Source organism: Siniperca chuatsi, linkage group LG19 (assembly GCF_020085105.1).
Source record: "Siniperca chuatsi isolate FFG_IHB_CAS linkage group LG19, ASM2008510v1, whole genome shotgun sequence".
NCBI lineage: Eukaryota > Metazoa > Chordata > Actinopteri > Centrarchiformes > Sinipercidae > Siniperca > Siniperca chuatsi.
Genome location: NC_058060.1, coordinates 21,381,389 through 21,397,707, shown reverse-complemented (window position 1 = coordinate 21,397,707; position 16,319 = coordinate 21,381,389). Strand labels below are relative to the sequence as shown.

Here is a 16,319-nt window from a genome sequence, read left to right as displayed (position 1 = left end):
GTCTGTAAGGCTCTTGTACCTCTATGGAGGTGGGTCAACAGATGCTCCATCATCACTGAGTGACTGATGGAGGTTGCAAAAGACAACAGAGCAGAGCCACACTGCACCACACTAAAATGCAACAGTGTTCCCTGCCTTCAGACGGGAGGGACAGTTTAACACGAGCTTTTCTGAAAAGGTCTGAGTTTTAAAGGCATTTTATTTAATACGTAGAAAGCAGGAGCATGACGCGATTCAAACTGTTGGTGTGAACCTCAGCCGCACATTTGGAGGCCTTTATATATGCACAATCTGATTCAAGTTGGGCTAATTGAGCTGATCCGCGTGTCCTACTGCAAGGTGAAGCGCACTGGATATAAAACACAAACTGCTCCCGTGCGTAAAGTCACTGAATGATGATCACTGCTGAATAGTGACGATTATCACAACGAGCACGAGGCTGTAAAATCCTCATGAAAAAAAAAATCAGTCATGATGAACTGACCGCGCAGCACCGGCTATCACTGACAATTGACTCCGAGTGCAAACGTGTATTACGAGCAAAAGCTACCAAATTATTTACCCCCAACACACCATTACAAGCGGTCAGAAAAAGTCACCGCAGCGCTGCGTACTACGGAAATACTATTCAGTGTTGGCCAACCAGGGCGACACGGGTTAATGTGGATGTTAATATGCGAGGGCAAGAGAAGTGAGAGAAAAGCTCATCGGTACCTGGTCTTGCTGTTGAGCCGCTTTCGATGGAGCACTGCCTTCCTTGGCTGTGGTCATGATTCCCTACAGCTGGGAGAAACTGTTGTTTCCCCGGCAGGAGGAACAAAAAATGCAAATACAGAAAGATACACCGGTGCAGCAGAGAACCGGTAGGCACGAGAGGAAGAAGACGGTCTACTCGCGGCGCCTACAGGCTGCGTTTGCAGCGGCAAAGGTGTGAAATAACAAGTGGTGGAAGGACGCGCTGCGCAAGCTGAGAAAAAGGTAAAAGATTCTCAGTGGAAGCGAAAGAGAAGAGAAGAGAAGGAGGAGGAGACAGAGAGAGAGAGAGAGAGAGAGAGAGAGAGAGTGAGAGAGGCCGCGCACCTCTTCTTTAAACGCTTGATGCGGGACTCAATATTCAATATTCCACAGGCGCGTGCGCCCACGCACACACATGCTTGGCTTGCAAGTCAGCCGGGGGGCTATGTGTTGCAAAATTTGTGGATATCAATTAAATCAATTAAATGCACATTGAAATTAAGTACTGAAACTTTAATGCTGAATTCATGAGGAATATAAGCTCATAAAATATTCATTTGCAACCCAGAAGGACATTTCAACACTCCTATTCCAATCATATACAGTGTCAAATATCTATGATTCTCATAGTTTATTCATATTTATTACAAAATAAAGGTACATCTCATTAAATCAAGTCCCTTATCCCATCATTTGACAATGCTGTGGTGGAGCTGCTGGGGGAAAGTGGGAGAGTAGAAATTAAAGCAGCAAGTCTTTTTTTCTGCCAATATAGCATTAGGATTTAACTATTTCTATGTTACATTATTTTCTTGCTGTAATTAGAAACAAAACAAGAATGTGCTGCACTGCTGCATTAGAAATGGCACTGAAGCACTAAGTGGCTTGAATGTGACAGGATTAAATATTATACTCATACAGGAGCAGCAGACCTAACACAGACAGTCAATAGTGAGAATGTTGGAAATTATGAGTGGCAGTAAAAAGTTATGATCCAGGGGATGAAGTAGTGTCAATAAAGTGTAACTTGTTAGGACCGAGGCAAAAAATGCCTTTAATAAAGTTCAGTCAGAGATTTTAACTAAATCTTTGAGACTGAAATATAATTAGAATATTCAGTATTTACTGCAGCAGAACTGAAAGGAACCACTCATGTTGTCTACATTTCGCGATAAGAACCAAAATTCTCCTTTAATGGGCATGTTCAATTAATTACATCTACAAAACATGTTGTACAATCCCTGATGAACACTGAGGAAATGACTTTGATTTGTTCTCAGATGCACTTAATGATAATTAATACCTTAGTCTCCAGTTTGACTGTTTATATTGCAAGTTTGCAAGCAAATGTGCTGCACTGTTAATTAACATCAGGTGGAAGCTCGGTGAAGTAATTTACTCTGGAATCCCAAATGAATGTCTGCAGCGTTGCTTCATGTAACCAGCAGAGCACAACGGGCAAAAAAAAGGCCCGTCCTTCAGAAAGGTAGCCACAAAGGATAAGTCCGCTGTCAGACAGCCTTGGACGTGATGTTGTTGTGGTTTTTTTTGTTTTGTTTGTTTGTTTGTTTGCCCTATGAGTTTGCATTTTGTTACAGTCGCATGAACCATTTTTGACAGTCCTCAAAGAAAGGCTTTCTGTGTGTTGTAAATGTGTAGGTGCAGTGAGCTATATCGATGCCAACAACATAGTTTTTGTACTTGAGAAAAGTGAGCGCCGAATTGGAGCAACGCCTACGTTTTCCATGTCCACTAACATCATCACAATAACAATGTCAATAGGCTGATGTTTAGCAAGAATATGATGCTAACATTTACTAATTAGCACTAAACACAAGTATTAGTCGTACCTGATAATGGCACTAGATGAAAATTTAAGGGATCATCAAAGTTGTTCCAATTTATCCAGAGGAATACATGAATGTTTGTACCAAATGTCATAGCAATCCATCCAATAGTTGTCGAGACAGTACACTAAAAAAACAAAAATGTCAGTCTCATGGTAGAACTAGAGAAAAGGTCTTTTGATCACCAAAGTCAGGAAGCTTCATCATAGCAAGCAATGTAACCGTTGTTGAGATATTTCAGTCTGGACCAAAGTGGTGAACTGACCAACCAACTGAAAGACAGACCAACATTCCTCGTGCTAGAGGGGCTAAAAACCAATTGAAAAGGGTCTAAAATCGGGCTGCATCTCTGGTCTAGTAATGTAATAATAATGTAATAATGTTCTTAAAGAAATTGGCTTCTCTGGTTCTTCAAAATGTTAAAAATGCAAAAATTTGAACTGGAGAAATCTTTGCATTTTGAACCTAACGGTTGTGTTGCCATTTTTGACGCATGAAAAAGAATGAACGCCCACCCGGTGTTCACAGCACCATCCACTTGTGGCACAAAACTACTTTAGCAGCCTTCTCCAACAACTCAGCCTGTGCTTACCATCAAGAGGATGATGTATGAAACTGAAACGACTTCTCAACAGCCAATCAATCAGCTCCAAATTAATGACGGCCACTCTGGGCCAAAGCCCTATTGGCTGATGACGGATGCTATGTGGTCGGACCGCGGCAGCCGAGAACACAATAACCATGCTGTGGCTGTGTTACAGAGTGAGTGAACAAACCTTATGTCTCTGATGTTGACAAATGGGCAAGAGACGGCGGTGATGAATGCTCCTGGGGACGGCTCTGTTTAAATACACATTCCTGGAAAGTCAGGAATTAGCTGATTGACAGTGCCAACCTGCCCAAACAGATGGAGCCATCCACTCACTTCTGCCACATCATTTCACTGCTAATGTCAAGCTAACAGCCAACCTGATAAACTGGAAGAGCTTTTGCCTAATTAAAACTTTAACATAATCAATACATGCCATAATCTTAAAATACCATACACACTGCTGCATTATTTTGGCACTGATTATAGTTCTGTAATTACTGGAAACAACTGGGTGATGATTATGTAGATTTTGAAAAATTGCTATTGTTAAAAAGGCGTCTCCAATGAACCCTGCACATTTTGTGTATGACATTTATATTTAGGTTGATGATGCAGTCAAGATGTGGATTGACTGACTCAGAAAGTTATTTACATGTTCATCCTTTAAAAAAAAAAAAATCCAAAGGCTAAGAACACAGAGAAATGGATAGGAATCAAAAAGCCAAATCAAGTGGACTGAACTGAAGATACTCCTCTGATCTGAGGATGAGGTGAAAAGGGAAGGGCTGCTGATCTGAAAGCACAGATTGCCTTCAATTTCTGTTTTCTTTCCTCAATTTAATTTTAGAAGCACAAACCAAAGCAAAGTCTGTCCACAGCTTTTAGTTTAGGGAAAGCAAACAGTTGTTTCCTTGAGTACTCTGGCTGTACAGCTTTTTAATTGAGATATTTGGAGAACTAAAGCGTTAAATCCCCATTAAGACCACCGGGTATGAGAAGGATCATGCACATTACATGGAAATCTGGTGTGTTTTTGATTAGGTCTCTTGTCGAAACTCTAGGAAGTTAGAAATCGCAGCCAGGCACAGCAGAACAGTGCAGTATGTTCTGAGAAAAGACTTAAAAAGCTGAAATAACATAACTTTGGCATATTAAATATATAATTATTTAAAAGTATATTGTTTATTTTCCAGTGTCTGTACCCACTTGCATAAAATACGCTCCCTGTTTGGTTTTTTGGCACGCACACATCCACATCCATAAAACGTGTCCCCACACACCCATTTGTGGAGAAAATGGAATCTTAAAAAAGTATTTTCTGAGTTATAGCCAGCTCCACTCTCCCAGGACATATTCTGTCATTGCATATGGCCAAAGCCATCTATCAGTGTTACATTAATTCCTATATCAAACCCTTCAATGCAGCAAGCCCACAGTGCTAGAATAGCCAAGGGAACAAGTGTAATGGGATGTTTCAAAAACAAAAGTTGTTCAGAGCTATAACACTCCATGACTTGTTTTGATTAAATACTTTAAGCAGGCATCCATTTCCTTGTGGGCTGCTATGTTATTTCTTGGAACGTAAATTTTGATATGGACAAATCTTGTTTAGTATATGATGGAAGAAGCTTGCTCACAAAATAAGACCAATATCGCCCCACAGAGAGGTCGAGGATGGGTAAGTGATTACTCTGGCATTGACACAGAGCAAGACCAAAGGTCTGGGATTCACACTCTGAGACTCTGCTTCCCAGCTGGTGGTGCGTCGTAGCACTGTGTGCCTCAATTTTGCTGCTCTTATTTGTCTGACACATGATAGCGAGCATCGGGATATTGGAAAAAAGTAATTGCTTTTCCATCTCTCACTCTTGCTCCCCCCTCCCTGCGAATACTCTATGTGAAGTTCTTACATAAAAATAGCTCGGTCCCATCACTCTGACAGAGAGGGGATGCATCAGGATGCAGTTTCTCCTCTTGCCAGCATAGAGCACTTAATGCCAGGTGTGACTCATCAGCCTTCACACCACTCAGCCATGAAATGTCAACAGAGCCAGATTCCACAACCATGCCTGCGTTTCCAGCACTGGGGGCTGATGAGCACGTCTGTGGCGGTGAATTAGTTTTCCTTATTAGCATACACGCTATGTACAGTATGTCCTTACTGCTGAAGATAAAGACTGAACCTCAAAAATAGAGACAGAAGACAATCACGTCTTCCAATAGTACCCTCTTGAGTATTGAGGTTTCAAAGACTTATGTTTAGATGTATTTGTGGTACTTCTTGGTATGTTTCTATTGTAGCACTGAGAAACAGCATATATGCAACCCAAGTATGTACAGGGAAAAGCCTGAAGTGTGAATTCTGTGTACATTTTTATTTTGTTGTTTAAGTTTTAACGATCCTATTTTTTTCTCCCTGTGCTAATAAATGCTAATTACATATTCTTAACATGGGTTGCACGGACATCATCTTGTTTTTGAAAGGCCCCATTGTCATGACAACAGCGGTTTCTTCATGCATTAAATGGGGTTTATTCATGATTGCTTTAAGTCAGTGCTTTGTGTTTTGCATCGCACAATATGCTTCAAAAACTGAGCTGACTATGAATAGCTTTTTGAAATAATCTGCTAACCCATAAAAAAAAAAATCTGAAAATATCACTAATGGAACAGATAAATGACTTAGTATGCAGCACATATCCTAACCCAAAAAGATATTTTAAAAAGAGCAAAGCAATCAAAGTAACCGTGTCAAATAATACTATCTCACATGCTCTTTGAGAAGATGACAAGTGGCTGATTCTGCATCGTGTCACTCCTTCAGGGCTAACGCTTCGTGCTACACCTAGAATAATAGCACTCTCACCAACAGCACCTGCTAACACATTTAGTGCCCTGCTAAAAGGCCAGAATACTATAACACATTTCAGCACCCGGCAAAAGGACAGGTCCCGATACTGATCCAGACACCATCAAAAGCCTCACTGTGCTGAAATAGATTTCAGCACCACTTAATGGACAGCTCCAACAGTGCATTTCACTGCCACATCCAGGACTCCTTTCAGCGAGAAGAGGGAACCTGGAGAGAAAAATACCAGCACAATGGGCTTTTTTCTCCTTTGCAGAAGAGAGAGAGTGCTGAAGCCATGAGGAAATGTTCTTGAATAGGCATCAAACGTCATTAGGGTCACATCATTTTTGTAAATTGATATGGCTGGAAAGGATTTATTTTTATTCGACAGTTTCTTAATAATAACACATAATTGTTTTTAGTTGCCGTGTTAAAGAACTATTTTGTAGTCTACAGGCTGACAGTGTTACTGAAGGTGAAGAAGGTAGCTATGGTAAAATATGTTTTTCACCTTACCTTAATGCTTTTTCACTTTGCATTCGCTATAGTTTACATCACATCAGGCTTTTATTGTAGGCAACAAGCCTGAAACTAAATATTTGCTGATACTCATACATCAGAGGCCAGCGCCAAGTAGACAGCAACATTTGTGGCTACAATGTAAATACAATATACAGCAGAGTATATGTTACACATTACAGGGAGGTTTACAGCTTTTATTCTGATGTAATCTATACTGGAAATCACTGGTTATCTGAGAAGTCAGAGCCAATTAATTAAAATAACAGTAACAGGAATAACTAGACTTGCAGGAAAGTATAATGGGGTTCACTGTTCATCTGTTTACGGTCTGCACCAAAACGTTTCTCAATAATCATTTTTCATTTCATTCCACACTATGAAGTATCAGAGATTGCTTACGTTTAAGTAATTTAACCATTCTTATCCATGCAGCTCCAGGTAACATGAGGGGACATTCTTGTTATGAATATTAAATATTTTTAGACTCAGTGGTTGTGTGAGTGTGAGTTGTGTGACTTGGGGCTTGAACCTCTAATAATAGAAAATTAAAAAACATTATTGTTTTTGTACAGAAGGATGACTTGTTTATATGTGTAAATAATAGATTATGGCCTTGGGTGAAGGTGTCTCTAAAGGTGACATTTGGGAGGTTTTTATAAAAAACAAAACAAAAGGGATCGAAAGAGCAGCAGTTACGAGTGGTGGAAGAAATATTATCGTCGTCAAAGTCGTAAAATAAGTCGTATAGTAACTTGTAACTATAGCTGTTAAATAAATGTAACGGAGCAGAAGTATAAAAAGTATAAATTGGAAATACTCAATGTACAAGTACCTCAAAATTGTACTTTGATGCAGTATTTAAGTAAATATACTTAGTTGAGCAACAACTTGAATATGCCCTCTTATCTTCTGTAGTGTCAAGAGGGAACATCTTGTTCCAGGTGATGCAGTAATTGAGCAGGGGTTTCATTCAGAGGAGCTAAATTGTCTAAAGTCTAAAAATACATTTGATTACTAAATAGTGCCTTTTAATTAATTTGTGCTAGAAGCATTGTTACTACCACAAATCTGTTTTTCATCTTGAATGAAGATATTTCAAACAATTTTGTAGGAAAATTCACACCCTCAATCCTACCAAAACTAACCACAAGCAGACTGGTGTCTGAAATTCACTGTCTAAAGCAGTGAGGTTTCCAACCTAGGGTTTAGGACCCTCACAAGGGATCGCAAGACTCATCTAAAGGGTCACAAGATGACAAGATGATTAACTGGATAGGAGAACAGAAAAAACATCTCTCTGCTGCACAAAATTGTCTTCTCTAATCTTAGCTTTTTTCCATTTTGAATATCTGGATAGTTGTACCTCTAAAATTTAAAACAAAACTAGAAAAAAAAAGACTTTTTGGTTTAACTGGTCATAACACACAGACCTATGCAACCAATGACGAGGGGTCGCAAGTAAACATTGTTTCATTTTAAGGGGTCTCAAGCCAAGACGCTTGGGAGCCTCTGGTCTGAGACACATTTTGCTCAATTCACTTGATTGTTCAGTATCTATGAAGAAAAAAACATAACATAATAGGGTTCAGAGAGAGCATAAACAAAGAAAATACACAACCTGCCTCTTAATTATATGCAGCTGGTCCGGCGTTATGGCAGCGTGTGCCATTAAAGCTTATTCAATAAACAGTAAGCCACCAAACTGTGTGGTTCAGCAGTTTTGTTCTTCTGCCTGAATGAGAAATAGAACTGTGACTCCAAGTGGTGTAAGCATCTCTTTTATTCCCCTGGGGCATTAAGATAATGCCCAGTTTCTCAAAAATGACTTCTGGGCTTAATGGTTAGTGACTGATGTCTGAAGAGTGATGTTTAACTGCAATGTTCTGCCTCCTTATGGCCCTGAAGTACAGTGTGTGAAGTTGTGGCTCAAATAAATAAGCGAATACATAAAAACAGCTCACGTAAAAGCAAAAATAACACTTTTTTGTATTATCCACAACTGCACTAGTTGAGCTGGAGCTGCTGCGTGTGTTGCTCTCTCAGTCTCTAGACCGTGATAAATCACAAGTCGGGAGAACATTTGTCACAGTGGGCCACATGTCCTTTCATCATACCAGGTCTCTCTCTCTCTTCCTCCCTCACTCACTTGGTCTCACTCTCCCACGAGCCTCTCATTCCTCCAACCTCCATGGTAGTTTCATTCCTCACAGAAAAGCTTTGTTGTGAATTTGTCACTGCCCAAGCCTCTATGCTGTGTTAGCCATGCCCTTGGGTTTCTGATAGGGCCAACAGTGCATGGTGGCACTGAGATAGAAGTGGAGCTTGGTGGGGCACTCTCTAACCCAGCCAAAAGAAGAATAGATGGTTATGCGGCAAGTCTTCTGACAGGTGGGTCACTGTTGCCACAGGGGATATTTGAATACAGACACTTTAAGGACATACGCCACACTAAAGTGGTGTTTGACGTATGTATGGTGTATGCCAGCACTGTAGAGAGACGAATAAAAAGTGTACTACAATGGATCTTGAAGATGAGGGGGACTTGGTGATGCCCAAGGAGGGCAACATTGTAATTGGATCTTCTTTTACAGGAGCTGGAACCCATATTCTGCTTGACACATCCCTCTGAGTAGCGCAACTAACCAAAGCCACTCTCACTGTGATGTACCGCATGTGTCTTGTTATTTTACTTCAGAATAATGCAGCAGAGCAACAAAGCATCAGGAAGGAAATGAGGATCTGAAAGTTAAGCAGGCAACCAGGTTTCCATCTGCATCCCAAAGGCAAGAGTCAAAACAGATCTATACCATTCAATTTAAGTCAATGACCTCATCTGGAGCTTTGAAGATGGGACAAATCAGCCTAGATCACAAGCTGATTTAAGAGGTAATTATAGAAGTAAAAGTATTCCAGATATATGGCTTATACCCGTGGAGTATTCTTTTGTATGAGGATGAGGTGAGGATGATATGAAATATTAAAAGGTGAGATTGCTAGCAGGGGGATACCTCCTCGAAGCAGGCAATAAAATAACTCATTAAAACTTCTCGTCTCCTAAGACAGAAGATAAGCAACTGGGTAAGGAGAGCGGATTCTGACAAAGACAAACCAAATAACCTCGAGAGCGGTGATTCGTTATCAAAACGACCCCGTTTATAAAGCTTTTCTGATTCAATGTCAAAGCATAAAATGCATATGGTAACAAATTTGTGTGCAAAGGCATATTCAAAATAACATTTTCTATAGAGCACTCTGTACTGTAGATGTTCAATTCAATTTTATTTATATAGCGCTTGTTGAGCACTAATAACTGAAAAACCCTCTAACAAAGTATTCACCCTGAACTGAATACCAGTTGAGACACAAAGACAGAATTACTGAGAACCAATTTCAGGTTCAGTAAAGTAATAAAAATGAATAGATAAATTAATCATGATGATGTAATGTTCAGACATTAAGAGTGAACTCCATTTGAAACATTCAAGTCAGGATGTCTGTGTGTGTGTTTCATGTCTGAGTAATTCCCTATAGTCAGACTTTTGTTTTGTTAAGTTTATGGAGGTCTAGCAAAATTCAAACACAAAACTTGGCTACAAAAAAGTGGAGATGTCGTGGGCTGCTGTTATACATACCAATACCTTCTGAAACTTCTTGTGTACCACAAATTCTCCATAGCACAGTTGTATTTTCAAACTCAAAGCACAAAATGGTTAACCATGGATTTCCAACACCTCATTATCTCTGTTTTGATTGAGAAAATTATCTCTAAACCTTTGTGAACTTGACGAGGCAAAGGTCTGGCTACATGGTGTCGAACATTTCCGTTCCAAAGAAAGCTAAGTCTGTTGGAAAATAGCTGATGCAAATTACACTGACTCCATGAAAACAGATCACTGCACTGAGGAGGAACCAAACTGTAGCTGAGCCTTTTGCCTACTGTTTACTGTTAATTGCAGAATTACTACATATCTCTGGCTTTAGTGGTTAAGAGAGATTTATACATAATAATCCTAGATAATGATGTGGGGTTTTAATGATTTTTTGGGTTAAATTCCATTGGACACCACAGATGAAGTTCAAAGTCAATCTCTCTGCACTTTTTTTTTGCCACCTTCATGGACATGGATCTGTAAAGCTGGGTTTATATTTGACACATTATGTTTTGATTTCTAGTTCAGTGTTGGATTTCACACTTTTTTGATATAGAGCGATGGTGGGCTATGCACATACTAATAGAACTGGAGTTACATCCAAGTATCTATGCTCCTATACTTTGGAATGAGTTGCCTGAGGAGACCATTGCAGCCAACTCTGTATCCTTTTATAAAATAAAAAAAATACATTTTTTGACTTCTAAATAATTTTTGTTTTGACTTAGTTTTATCTGTTCGTGTCATTCTGTTTTGTCTTATTGTGAGGCACATCATAACTGTTTTAGAAAAGTGCTACATAAATAAAGTTTATTATTTAGTATACTGCTTCGCTGCATTTATGTTCTTTCATTCACTGTGATAGAGAGTGGCGATCGAGGTGAGCAGAAAGTTTGCAGTGGAGATGGCTTTGCTAGATGTGTGTTCGTGAAAAGGTGCAGATAACTGAGCCTTTCTTCTACTTGCCTTATGCTGTTTTCACTACCAACAATCTCCATAGGCGTCAGAAAACACACCTCATGGTGCCAAAAACAGTATCCCAAGAAAACAACATTTATGTGACGATAACATGTCTAGACTAGTTCATCTTTCTGTATGGAAGTTTTTTCATTCTGAGCAAAAATGAATGACAGCATATGGCTTCTCTGAAAGGATGAAAATGAGTTCTGTTATTATCTGTATTATATTCAAAGAAACAGAAACAATACCTCAGTGTTAAACCATTTCAGCATAACATTTAGTGGAGCTTACACCCAAACTAACAACTTAACACACGTTCAGCTGGTACTACAGACTGCGGGATAAGATCTGTGTGAAGTCACATTTGCTCTGATGATTAATTGCTGTATAGTTGCCCAATACAATTGAAAATAATGACCCGCTATGTTTGCAGCAGGAAAAAACACAGCGGAGGTGTTAAAGGAGAGGAACCCTGACTGTAAGGAGCTAGTTCACTGTCCCTCTCTCTCTCTCTCTGGCAGTACTCGTCCTCCTATTAAGCAACAGGCCAGCTGTTCGATTGCCTGGGGCGGGTGACTTGACCTTCCACTGTTCCCCAGCAAGGGACGCAAGCTGCAGAAGGATTTCTAATTGGCTGGGGCAAAACCTGCCTAACTAATTTACTTGAAACGGAATCGTGAGCAAATACATCCTGCAACAAATATCAAGTCTGGCGGAGAGGGCTCTGCGGAGCGAAGGGTGAGTCTGTTAAGGACAGGAACAAAGTCTGACATCAGGAGGCAGAAGAAAGAATGAAAGACATAACAAGAGAGGAAAAATGGAAGAAAGCTTACTGTAGTCAATGTACTGTTATCAGGGTCTTATACTGTATAGTAATGACAAATGGAGTGAATTCATGGGCAGGAGTTTTCAATTATGATAAAGGTAGTTTATAGTCCCACATAAGGCCCAAGGAAATATAAATGAGGCAGATGAAGCAATGCTTTTCCAAACTTCTGCTTAATCCAGACTACAGTGGACTTTTTTATTTTTCTGGGCCACTGTAAATGTATGAGTGCAGCATTTAAATAAGACAAACTGCTACAAACAACACAAGAGTAAAAAATACAACATAGCCAAAAGTATGTGGGCACCCCACAATTACACCCACATGTGATTGTTTAACATCCCATTCAAAAGCTATTGGCATTAATATTCTGCTAGAACAGCCTCCTCTCTTCTGGAATGGCTTTCCACAAGATTTTAGGACCTGGCTGCAGGAATTTGCCACAAGAGCGTCAGTGATGTCGGCCATTGATGTTTGGAAATGAGGCCTGGCTTGCAGTCAGTGTTCCAGTTCATCCAAAAGATGTTGGATGAGACCAGTCCAAAACGGGAAAACCATTTCTTTCTTTCCAAAAATGTTGCCAGAAAGTTGGAAGCACAGTATTTTGTCTTAAATATAATAACAACTGTATGCTGTAGCTTTACGATTTCCCTTAATTGGTACTAAGGGGCCTTGCTCAAACCATGAAAAACTAAAAATATGTGGACAAGTTCATATATTGTACTTGTGGATATAGTAGTTGAAAGTAGTATGGAATATAAAACATACTATGAAGTATACAAACAGCAAGAGACAAAGCTATCCAAAAGGGGGAGAAACAAGGAACGGAAAGTATTGCAGTATTGCATGTAAGCATTGCTACCATTGTTAAATTATATTATTCCCTTCTCATTTCTGAAATACAAGACACAGCTCACAAACACCCCTTTGGCTGTCTGACAAAAGTTGCTCATTAGACCTGGTTCCTGTTGCACAGAGAGAAAACTAGAAAATGCTGCATCCATGGCAAATCAATGGCAGATCATACTCTTTATCATTGTATCTTTATGGATTTAAGTGTTTACAGCTGATTCTGTAAATACTGAGTACACATTCCTGTTCTTACCAATAGCTGCATTTCCACCACATTGACCAGGGTCTAAATTAAGTTCCAGGGGCATTATTTTACCCCCCAAAAGGTTCCTGCTCGGGGGGGTAGTACTTTCCAAAAGTACAGGAACTTTCGGGGTGGGGCTTGCTGCGCTGAACATTTCTGATTGGTCGAGCTCTGACCGGCGGAGCAGAAAGTGGTTTGACCGTCTGGATCAATGTGTCGTTGGGTCACAGGCCGGCCTTTTCTGGTGCAGCTCCTGCACTGTTGGAAGCCGTGGTGGAAGACACGGAAACGGATGATCAGTCGGTTGAAAATATGATGCTTGTTAAATGGTATAACGCTAAATGTTGTCATGCTATTGCTGCCCTAGCCAAAAGCTAATGTTAGCTACATGCTAAAGCCAACCGCTAATACTAACCGCTCATGGTGCAGAATCATGGTGTTCCTTAAGGCAAGGCTTGGCTAAATCTATCGTACAAAATTCTATCTTGTTAATGTCGTCACAGAGAGACACAAGTTTATTTTTTTCTATGTGTTCTTCAGATGAAACGGGCAGGCACACTGAACTGCAGGCTGCAGAGACTAGTGTCTTTACTCCTGCTACCACCAGCAGCCCTCCTCCCATGCCTCTTGCTGAAGCAAACAAACGCTGTATTTTGCACATTCATATTTCTGCAGATAAATAGTTGTGGAAACAAAGATGTGTATAGTGGGTCTATATATATATGTAAAAAGACACGTAATGCTTATGTTACCATATTTACAAAGCTCTGAGGAAGCAGTGGCTCTCAATTTCACCACTATACACTGGTAAGATCAGTATTTCAAACAGGTGAGAGTACATAGGTTAATAAGCAAAGGTCCTTATGCTGAATTGCAGGTGATGTTAATAAGTTAAAACAATAGAGTTATGCAGCTGTGTGATGTAACCTAATGGGTGTAATTTGCCTAGTCTTCGTGGGTCTTCAGACACAAACAACAGTGGGCTGAAGGAACTTTTTAGTTCCTTGAAAAGTAGTTCCTGGGAATAAAAGTTCTGGGTACTTCGGGTGGAAACGTGACTAATGAAATATTGTACTGGTACTTTCCTGTTCAGTAGAGCAGGGCCAAGCAAATATATATTTCTGATCTTTTAGGTAAATATTGTTAGAAAAGAGTACAAATCTGGGTGAATTAACACCAGACACCAACAATTACTTTGAAGCATTTTTTGCTGTGTGTGTCTAGGCTTTTGACAGAATGACACGGTACCGTTCACACATCACAGTCTGGCAGGTCTGAGCTTTCAGAGGGAAAAAAATTATGGTCATAAATCAGAAACTAGTATTTGAAACTAAAATGACAACTTCAGCTGCATTTGGACAACTCTGCCAGCCATCGGCTGAGAGTGACAGTCTGGAAATACCAATGCACAGCTCGTGTCAGTGAGCAAGGTGTGCTTCTGGGGGGAAAACGGTGCACTCAGACTGTCAAATCAAAGGGAAATCAAAACAGCGCATGGTCGGCTGATCAAAGTGTCAATGAGGACCTGTGAGACTCCACCACTTCTTGCTGAGCAGAAATACAAGCTGTTGGAGTGAAGATGCAGGCATCTGGGGAGGACAGACAAGCCTTCAGATAAATGCTTTCGTCCAACAATACAGAATAATGGCTGGGGAGGAGATGGAAAAGATTCGGCTGTTCTTGTGTATTATTTATCACATGAAGGGTTCAGATTTGATGCTTCTGTGCTTTCATTAAATCATACTCATACACTGTCTAGCTATTGCTTTCTCTCTTCAGCAAAATGATTTGGTCTGCAAACAATGATTGAAATATGAACTTCTGTGAGTATCCGGTTTTAGCATCAGTTCCTGCAGTGGAATTAACATTCAAATAAATCTTGCTTTAACGCTTCACCTGATACCCCATCTCGCAAATCTAAAGGGAGCGCATAGAAGGAGATAAGCTTACGCCTGTCACGATAACTTTATCAACTTATCGAAATCAGTAAAAATGATCAAGGTTATGTTCATATATCGTACGATATTGCCTGTTGTGTTTACGTTCGTGTTCATTTGGATAAGAATGTCAACAACATTTTAACATAATGCCAGAATAAACAGCTGGGTTTTCCCTACATTACAAGACTTGGGCACAACGCCTGAGCGTTTTTTCACAGCACCTAACAGTGCCTGATAGCCGAATGTAACAGAAAAATTTGTGCTGAGTCTGAGACACGTTTTGCTGTCATTTCTGGTCACGCTGCTTCTGTCCTCTCTTCATCTGCTCTCTGTGTCTGAGTTTCGCCAAGGGCGGGGCTCAGGCAACTTAAAAGTTTATTGCCCTTTAAAAGAGTGTACTTGCATTAATATGCTATTATGTTATCATTATATCAGTGGAATAAAATGGTCTTAAAATGACAATAATATCGTTTATTGCAATTTTTTCTGGGACAATATTATCGTCCAACAAACATAGTTTTCGTGACAGGCCTAGATAAGCTGATTTTTCTGCCACGAAGAGGCACGAGCTGCAAAGAGCACCTGGTCTGACGTAGTAAAATACCAGAATCAGAAATACTTTATATGCGTTGATGGATTACTAACCAGGCCTACCGGACACAGGCATGGGGGCTCAAGGGGTCAGGAGGCCCCTGGGCCCGAGCTTCTGTATCAAGGGACAGTTAATATGACTATAAAGAGACACAAAATACTTAAACTACGGGAATTATAAATAACTACAAAAGGACAAAAACAACTACAAACAGATGCAAATGGACCACAAACAGATGTAAAACTACTACAAAGAGACACAAAAGGACTTCAAACTCTCTGAAACTCTCAAACTCTTTCGGTCTTGATGTCTTGCTCCTATGTAGGAGGCATGGGGGGCCTTTTATATATCTGTACCCAGGGGCCCATTGTCTCATAATCCGTCCATGGAAATATGGCATCCATTTGTGTCATACAGAAAAAATACTTTCACATTCTGACATACAAGCCAGACAAACTACTCTCCCCGAGCCTGGCTGGAAAGACTTCTTCCTTGATTGACCTGACAACGACAACTTATCATTGATATAATTATGAAAATGCCATTCGGCAGCTGTGATACTGTAATCAAGAAAAAAAATCTGCCAGAGTTTGTGGGTTGATTCAATCACACCGCTGAGACAGGAAGTCCACCTCCCACTCCCTCTCTAACCCTTTCCATCGAATGGATTCAAAGCTACAGCGGGAGAGCAATAATTAGTAGCCATTG

At 40.1% G+C, this 16,319-nt stretch overlaps 1 protein-coding gene across 7 annotated transcripts in view; it reads right to left on the bottom strand.

The window, feature by feature from the left end:
• LOC122866591 (dipeptidyl aminopeptidase-like protein 6) overlaps positions 1 to 16,319 on the bottom strand; it is a 198,030-nt gene that overhangs the window by 85,262 nt on the left and 96,449 nt on the right. Inside the window, exon 1 of one of the 7 annotated variants that reach the window (XM_044176433.1) lies at positions 715 to 1,066. The exons of the other annotated variants lie outside the window; for them this stretch is intronic. Coding sequence (XP_044032368.1) covers positions 715 to 771 — 57 coding nt within the window. The 5' untranslated portion in view covers positions 772 to 1,066. Of the gene's footprint in view, positions 1 to 714; positions 1,067 to 16,319 lie in introns of those variants that run through there. 7 annotated transcript variants of the gene reach the window in all.